This window comes from Lontra canadensis, unplaced genomic scaffold (assembly GCF_010015895.1).
Source record: "Lontra canadensis isolate GAN:19392208 unplaced genomic scaffold, GSC_riverotter_1.0 scaffold23, whole genome shotgun sequence".
Taxonomy (NCBI): Eukaryota; Metazoa; Chordata; class Mammalia; order Carnivora; family Mustelidae; genus Lontra; species Lontra canadensis.
This window is the reverse complement of record NW_022631017.1, coordinates 11,097,971-11,106,611: the sequence shown is the minus strand read 5'-3', so window position 1 is coordinate 11,106,611 and position 8,641 is coordinate 11,097,971. Positions and strand designations below refer to the sequence as shown.

At 44.5% G+C, this 8,641-nt stretch overlaps 1 protein-coding gene across 1 annotated transcript in view; it reads left to right on the top strand.

The window, feature by feature from the left end:
• TBC1D22B (TBC1 domain family member 22B) overlaps positions 1 to 7,526 on the top strand; it is a 73,468-nt gene extending 65,942 nt beyond the window's left edge. Inside the window, exon 13 of the mRNA XM_032862327.1 lies at positions 5,480 to 7,526. Coding sequence (XP_032718218.1) covers positions 5,480 to 5,608 — 129 coding nt within the window. The 3' untranslated portion in view covers positions 5,609 to 7,526. The remainder of the gene's footprint in view (positions 1 to 5,479) is intronic.
• Positions 7,527 to 8,641: the final 1,115 nt, after the last annotated feature.

Below are 8,641 nucleotides of genomic sequence, written 5' to 3'. Positions count from 1 at the left end.
CAAAAAAAAAAACCCAAGAGTTTCGTCAAGACTCCCAAGTTCCCAGGATTTTCTTGCTTATGTTCTGGATGAGGCTACGCATGTGCCATTCCTTCAGCTCCCCTTCCATGGAAGGCAGGGGTTGATTCTGAGTCAATGAAGTATGTCCTCAGGAAATAGGATAGCAATTTGACTTCACCCAGCAAGCTGATTGAAAATGGGACTGAAACTCTAATTACAAAAGCAATTTGTACCAAAAAAGAAGAGAGAAAGAAACAGAAAAATGCTTTCCAATGAATAAAGTGTAATGTACAATGTACATTACAATGTACAATGTAATGTAAAATGTAATATTTGTGTTTATAGTGATACTTGGGTGTTAAACTGACCTCCGAAGGGAAGTATAAGAATTTTTAAAATTTTATTTGACAGAGAAGGTGAGCACAAGTAGGGGAGCAGGATTGGGAGAATCAGGCTCCCCACTGAGCAAAATGTGGGGCTTGATCCCAGGACCCTGGCATCATGACCTGAACCGAAGGCAGACACTCAACCAATTGAGTCACCCAGCTGCCCCAGAAGTATAAGAATTTTTGTTGGCTGTGGTGTGAATCAAAAGAAGGACAAGCTACAGGAGCAAGGGACTTTAACTTAGGGTCTGCATTTAGAAGTTAGGGGATCCCTAGAAATTAATGGAAACATAATTTCAGCTTTATTTTCAATAACCCCAAGGTCAAAGTTAGCATTTCCTACAATAGTGAATGTAGCCAAGAGAGCACAGTAGTATTTGGAGTAGCTTCCTTTGTCACTTATTACTGGAATTTTCCTATCCTATAAAGTTGTTAGAGGTATCTCAAAACATTGTGTTCACTCTTACTTTGAAATAATGGTAGTTATTTAACCTGCCATTAGATCTTATTGTAGAATATATTAATAAAGCACATCTATGGTGATATCATAAATTTGTTTAAAAATATTTCGATGACTGTTTCGATTTAACTGGTCTCCTTTGTGATGCTATGTATTTTATGTATTTAAAACCATCATTCTGAGAAGGGATCCATAGGCTTCTCCCCATAGCTAGAGTCTGGAGTACAGAAAGGGTGAGGACCTCTGTAGTAGAGAGTCTGCCAGAATTAGAATAAAAGTTGGCTCTCTGGGGAGGATGCTGGCAAAAAGATGCAGTACCTTTTCCCGTTCTAGTGGGGATGAGGACACTTGGGGGAAGGGATTGGAAGCAGGAGGGAAGAGTCAGAGGGGCCAGAGGCCAGGAGTTCATGGGGGAGGGTATTGTGCTCCAAGGGCAACTATTTTTTTTTAAGGTGAGATTGAAAACAAAAACAAAAAAACAAGGTAGACCTAGAACAGAGGCCAAGAGAGAGGGTTGTTAACCATGAGAAAAGCACACTGCAGAGATGTTTAGATCTGCTAAAAGCGCTTTTAAAAAAGCATCTGAGTGGGTTGAGTGACTATCAGTAATCATTGAGTGATGGGTCTGGTCGAATGAATTTCAGTAGCAAGGATGGGATGGCGAGGGGTGGTTACCTGCAGGGTTTGGGAAAGAGAGAAGGCAGATGCCAGCCACCAAGGTGGGCGTGGGGGAGGAGCATGAACATACAGAGAAGAGTACAGCGTGATTCCTTTCTCATTGTGTTTTTCCCGGGAGTCCACCACCATTTTGACTTAAGGCTTTTGAGTTCTGTTCTCAGGCCTGGAGATCTCAGGGAAAAGGTTTACAAAGAACAGTATTTGTTCGATACGAGTATTCGTGCTGGTGGAGATCTAGGGAAATGAGCATTTTTCTGGAATGCATTTTCTGAATGAGCATTAAGTACCTTTAAAATGTTCATGTTCTTTGACACAGTAATTTCATTCCTAGGAATTCAGCCCAAGGAAATCATCGAAAATGTGGCTCTGTGCACAAGGCTGTTCATTATAATTTCATTATGATGAAAAAACAGAAATAATTAAGTACTCAAAACAGGAAGATGTAGAGTAAATTATGGTACATCTACATCATGAGAAATTCTTTGGCCGTGAAAGTATCTACAAGGAGTTTTTAATATTAGAGGAAATGCTTATGATAAATGCTAAATAGATTCAAAATTATATAGAGAAAACATCTCAACTGTGGAAAATGTGCAGAAAGGGAGTGGAAGGAAATATGCCAAAGTGTTTAAAAGTGACTTCCTCTTGACTATGAAGTTATAGGTAATTTATTTTCTGTGTTTTTAGTTTTTACTAAAAACTACCACAGAGTGTGTATTTCTCTAGAGAAAAAGTTCCACCACACAAGTAATATATAAAATCTTAACTGTTGGGGCACCTGGGTGACTCAGTTGGTTGAGCGTCCAGCTCTCGGTCTTGGCTCATGATCTCAGGGCCCTAAGATAGAGTCCTTTCCCCATATCTCTGCACTCAGCAGGGAGTTTGCTTGGGATTCTCTCCCTCTGCCCCCCACCTCCCATGCTCATACTCTCTTTCTGTGGAGTGAACGAATAAGTCTTTAAAAAAAAAAAGTTATTGTAAAAATTGAAAACACAGAGCTCAAATGATACAGAAGTATAATGGGAAAAAAATAAAAGTCCCCGAAGTGTTAACAGTTTACCTCCTCAACTTCTAAATTTTTTATATACACATGTGCATACACTTATACCAATGTATTGTGTTTTCTCATTTATCTAAGTGGGATCATACTATATTTTTCTACAGCGGTTTTCTTTTTTACTCCTAAAAATGTCTTCGTTATCTTTCCACATCGGTGTGTGTGGTCCAACTTCATCTGTTCTCTGCCGCCTTGTATTTCATGATGTGGATAACCGCAGGGTGCCTACCAAGTCCACACTATTTGAAGCCGCTGCACATGCGGCGAAAACCTTCGTGCGGAACTGTGACTGTTCCCTTAGGACAGGGACACAGAGGCAGAGTCGCTGGATCAAAGACCATGCACGTTTATCGTTTTGGTAGAGACAGCCTGTATGTGTCAAGATGATACAAACTTGTCTCCTGGAACCAAGACCCTAGAACAGCAGTGGCTTGAAACTAGGTAGCTGTTTACTTGTTCAATTCCTGGCCTAGGTGTAGGTGGTCCACGGCTAACATTCCACCTCCAGAGCGTCAGGGATGCGGATCCCTTCTGTCTTTTTTTTTTTTTTTTTAAGATTTTATTTATTTATTTGACAGAGATCACAAGTAGTCAGAGAGGCAGGCAGAGAGAACCCCTGCTAAGGAGAGAGCCCAATGCAGGCCTCGATCCCAGGACCCTGAGATCATGACCTGAGCCGAAGGCAGAGGCTTTAACACACAGAGCCACCCAGGCGCCCCTCTGTCTTGCTCTGCTGTCTCGGGCACGCGACTTTCATCTTATGGTCTGAGATGACCGTATCTGCTCCTCCATTCATATCCACTTTCTGGGAAGTGGGGAAGGAGAGGTCTAGGGCAGAACCCAGAACTTACACTGTCCCCGAATTGGGATCTTCATCCTGTTGGCCATCCATAGCAGTGAGGTACCCCAGGCAGCAGCAGTGTGCACAGCTAAGTGTCTGTTTCCAGAGGAAGAAATCTCGTAAAGCATTGGGGAGGGTATGTGCTATGGTGAGTGCTATGAAGTGTGTAAGTCTGACGATTCACAGACCTGTACCCCTGGGACTAATAATACATTATATGTTAATAATAAAAAAAAAAGTGACTCATTAAAAAAAAAAGAAATCTCATAACGGATATGCAAGATATGCAAGACTTTTCCACTGAAAACTGTAAAACATCACTAGAGCGTCCACATCAGCTCAGAGCAGGCTTTTTATAAGTCTTCCCAGCATGGGGATGGGCCATGGGCTCTCTGCACATTACCTGTTCGTATTACTCACCTGTTCTTCTCTCTGGTGGCTTTCTTTCTCTCTCACTGATTAGTAGGTGCTCCTTTTTTATTATGGATAGTATTGGAGTACGGATAGTATTTTGATAATGGATTTGTTTTTTTAAAGGTGTTAAAAAATATTTTGTTATAGTCAGTTTCTTATCCTTTAACCGGGTTTTTGGCACCTTTTGACATATTGAAGTTATGTGTAATCAAGTCCACCCATCTCCTTTATGTCCCTGGGTTTTGTCTTGCTATTATAACTTTTATAATCAGAAAAATAAGAAGAATATCCAATTCAGAAAGAGAGACGGGGGCACCTGGCTGGCTTCGTCAGTAGAGCATGCAACTCTTGATCTCAGGATTGTGAGTTCAAACCCCATGCTGAGTGTAGAGATTACTTTTTTCAAAATTAAAGATTATTTATTCATTTATTTTAGAAAGAGCACTAGAGAGAGAGCAAGCAAGCACAAGTGGGGGACAGAGGGAGAGGAAGAAGCAGGCTCCCCACTGAGCAGGGAACCTAGTTCAGGCTTGATCCCAGAGGATCACAACCTGAGCCAAAGGCAGATGCTTAACTGACTGAACCACCCAGGCACCCCCAGGTATAGAGATTACTTAAAAATAAATTGTAAGTAAATAGACTTAAAAAAAGAGGGGGAAAAAGAGATAAAGAACACGAAGCAACAGCAGCAGCATGGGGAACTAAATTACAGAGACAACCTCTCATTTTCTTTTTATTCTAATATCCTCTTTAATAGGCCGTCTCTCTGGAGCTGTTTGAGGGATCTGGGTTTTGAGAACTGAATAGGACTGAGATAGGTAGAGGAGAAAAGAGAAGGTCTCCTAAGTTAAAGGAACAATATAAATTAAACCTCGGAGGCACAAATAAATCTGGCTGAAATGGACCTAACTAGAAAGGCATGTGCATTGGGAACATAGGAAATAAGCTGGACAGGTAGGTCGAGAATGGTCTTTGGAGAACAGGGCAGCAGCGGAATACAGTGATTAGAAGTGAACACTGGCATTAGGAGAAATATAGCAAATGAAAAAGGATATGCAATTATGAATATGCATAAAGGGATTATTTTTAATAAAGGTGTGGTTTTTTGAATAAAGTTTTTTTTTTTAAAGGAAGCAAATTAAGTGTCTAACAAAAGGCAAATGGTTGAGTAAATTAGGGTATAGCCACATGATGGAGTGCTAACACTGAGAATAGTCATTTTTGAAGGCTGCATGGAAAAACACTAAAATTATAGTAAAAGAATGTGATTAAAAAGCATATAAAAATCATAATGATGATTACAGCTATTTAAAGAAATATGCTTGTGGAAAAAAAAGACTGAAATGGAAAACTTGGAAATAAAGAGAGGTATATTTGGATGATGAGTGATTATTTTTCTTTTTCAATATCTTAATTTGTTGGTGTCGTTCTCTATAATATTTTTAAAAGAGGCAGGTGTTAGTGGATATGAGAGAATCAACAGAGGCTTTTCAGGGCTTCCTGAAGGTGAACTGGGAGCTGGGGGCGGAGTGCTGCTTGGGAAGAAGGATCCTGACCCTATGGGATGTGTGATCCAGGAGGAAGGGACCTGCCGGTCCCTTGGTCTGTAGTCTTGGGATGACCAAACTTTTCTTGCGTTCCAGGGTCTCCTAATGCTGCTACAAAACTTACCTACGATACACTGGGGCAACGAAGAGATCGGGCTGCTTCTCGCCGAGGCGTACAGACTGAAGTACATGTTCGCCGATGCCCCTAACCACTACCGCCGATAGGTGCTGTCTCCCCAGGGGGACCCAGACTGTCCCCATCTCTGATGGCAATCTGATCACTGTGGCCACCGTGCGAGCCGTGGACTCCGGCCAGGAACCACTCCTGCTGTAAAAAGCTCCCATCCGCCGCCCAGGTCTTAACTTTTCGGCGTGCCTGTCCACCACTCCATGTCTCTGGACGTGTTTCTCGGACCACTGTCAGTATTCCGTGATGCGTGGACGGGCCCAGCTCTGCGAGACGACTGGAAAGGAGGTACAGGGTTGTCTGCCCCTTTACAAGAAACTGGACTAAAGAAGGGGAAGGCTCAGGGTCTCAATTCACATTGTCCCTACATGGACTGACTGTCTCTCACCTCCTGGCCCCAACTGATGCCATTGCTTTTTGTGACATAGTTTGATTTGATCACAGGTCAAAAAAAACGCCTTATGTTTTCGGAAGACTCCTGGTCCCTCCCACTTTCCCTCTCCCACCCAGTTCCTAGCCCTTCCCCTTCTGCCCTGGTCTGAGCCAGTGAGGGGCAACTTGAGACTGTTGTTCTCACATAGAGGAGGCGCTGATGCCTGTAACTCTGGGAAGAAGCCTGCACCCAAGGGCTAGGGATGTCATTTTTCCTTTTCTCCCCAGATGTGCGTATGTGCACCTGCGTTTGTGTGTGTATGTGAGTATACACACCCATCAGCATTTAGTTACGTGTCTGAATTTCTGTGTCCAGACAGACTAGCCCAGTCGCTACCAGCTGGGAAGGGCCCTGGTGACCAAGTATACAGGCGTCCCTTGAGAAGGATCAGGGCAGGGGAGGGAGAAGGGGCTTTACACCTCTCCCAAACCCTTTTCCCATGATGACCCACTCCAAGATATTATGTGTAAATTGTGTTATTATGTATATGGGTAAAGATGTACAAATATATGTCCTCTTTGTAGCAGATATGATTTTATATTTATAATGTGCATCAACATGTGAAAGCAATCTCAGTCACTAGCACAGATGAAGTTGCCAGGCAGGTGGCTCTGGCATCTCTAGGTCAGGTTCTGGGTGCCCTCCTGTGCAAGGGAGGACAGGCGTCTGCCAGAGCGAGCATCGCTGAGCAGACAGACCTGCTTTGACAACGGGTGGCAGCCTTCCCAGCATCAGTGTCTCAGAGTTTTTCTCTCTTCTTTCCCCACTCCCCACCCTCTCCCCAGGTCCTTGTGGAGCATCTGCCCCACTCCTTCCCCATGTTGGGCAGACAGAACCCCCCACCTGTCCCCCAGAGAGCCTCCCAGAGAGGCACCCACAGAGGCAGAAGCCCTCCTGCATGTTTTCAGCCCCTCCCTTTCCCCAGGAGGCTGGGGGAGATCTTTTGTTTTTCCATTTTTTCCTCCGGGCAGCATCCTATTCAAGACAGAAGCTGTGACTGATTCATCAGTGCCAAGGAAAGGGGTTTTCTGCGTCTCCCTGGGGTTTGGGGCTCTTCTCAGAGAGAGGCATCCAGTGCCCCCTGCTGTCACCATCATACCCCCCACAGTTCATGAGAGGGGGGCGCATGTTTGATTTTGGGAGTTCCATAGCAGAGAGGTGGCAGGGGTGGGGGCGGGAGGAATGGTGGCGAGCAGCTGTCCTTCTGGGAAGCCGGTCAGTGTCCCTGGTGGGTGATACCCTTGAGTCTGCCAGTGAAGCCCCACCATGCTGGCACGTTCCATTTCTCATCTGGAGCTGTTTCTCAGGCATTCTTCCTAATCCTCCCCCTGCCCCTTCAGTGTGCCTCAATAGTTTCCTTCACAGAGCGAGAGGGCTGTGACCCTCCCCTCACCTGGACTAATTAAAGAAAGACACTTGTGTTCCCAAATGGTGGTTTTATTTTTTTAGTTTTTATGTTTGTATGGAAATTGTGGATAAAGTGAAAGGATTGTAAATAAATAGTGTATTTCCTCCTCCAGTGCTGATTTTTCTCCTGTGAATTTGTGTAATCTGGAACCTAGGGCATCCCCTTTTCTCAGCTTTTTCTTGCTGAGATTAGTAAGTATGGGGGACGCATTTGCTGTAGGGCAAGCGGGGCACCAACAGAAAATCAGAAGGCAGTCTCAGAGGACTGAGCCCCCATTCTGGGGGGGGGGGCGTCCCGTGGGAGATAAAAAAAATAAGGCAGGTGGTGCCCAACCACTAACGTTTACACAGCACATCACCATGTGCCCGGCAAGCCCTGCGATGACCGCTGGAGCGGTTTCTTCACCCAGAACTTCTTCCAAGACGCATCTGAGAGTGTCTCTTGGTTTCGGTAATTAGGAGCTGTATTAGGATTAAATTCAGCAATATGCAGCAGAAGCCAAAAAGTAACTGTGGCTTACACAGCAGGGGAATTTACCAGACACCTGGGTGGCTCAGTCGGTTAAGGTCTGACTTCAGCTTACATCATGATCTCAGCGTCCTGGAATTGAGTACGGTATGGGGTTCAGGGCTCAGCGGGGAGTCTGCTTCTCCCTCTCCCTCAGCCCTTCCCCCCTGCTCTTGCTCTCTCTCTCTCCCCCAAATAAAATCCTAAAAGAAAGAATAAAAGGGGGGTGGTGTGCCTGCATAGCCCAGTTGGTTAAAGCGTCTGCCTTTGGCTCAGGTCATGATCCTGGAGTCCTGGGATGAGCCCTGTGTTGAGCTCCCTGCTCAACAGGAAGTCTGCTTCTCCCTCTTCCTCTCCTCTGCCCCTCCTCCTTCTTCTCTCTCTCAGGTTCTCTCTCAAATAAATTAAATCTCTATTAAAAAAAAAAAAAAGAAAGAAAACCAGGGGAATTATTTTTCCCTCCCATGAAAGTCCAAAAGGAGGTCGCCCAGGGCTAGTATGGTGGATCTGAATCACAAAATCTTTAGGAACCTGGATTCCTTCTCTGGGTCTTCACGGGGAAGATGGAAGATGGCAGCTGGCGCTCCAGCCACTGCATCCACTTGCCAAAGCAACAGGATGGATAAAGAAGAGACCAGGAAAAAGGAATGAAAGAAATGTGTCACCAGTGTTTTAAGGAATGTTCCAGAAACCTGCCCCATAAAATCTCCTTTTACAACTCAC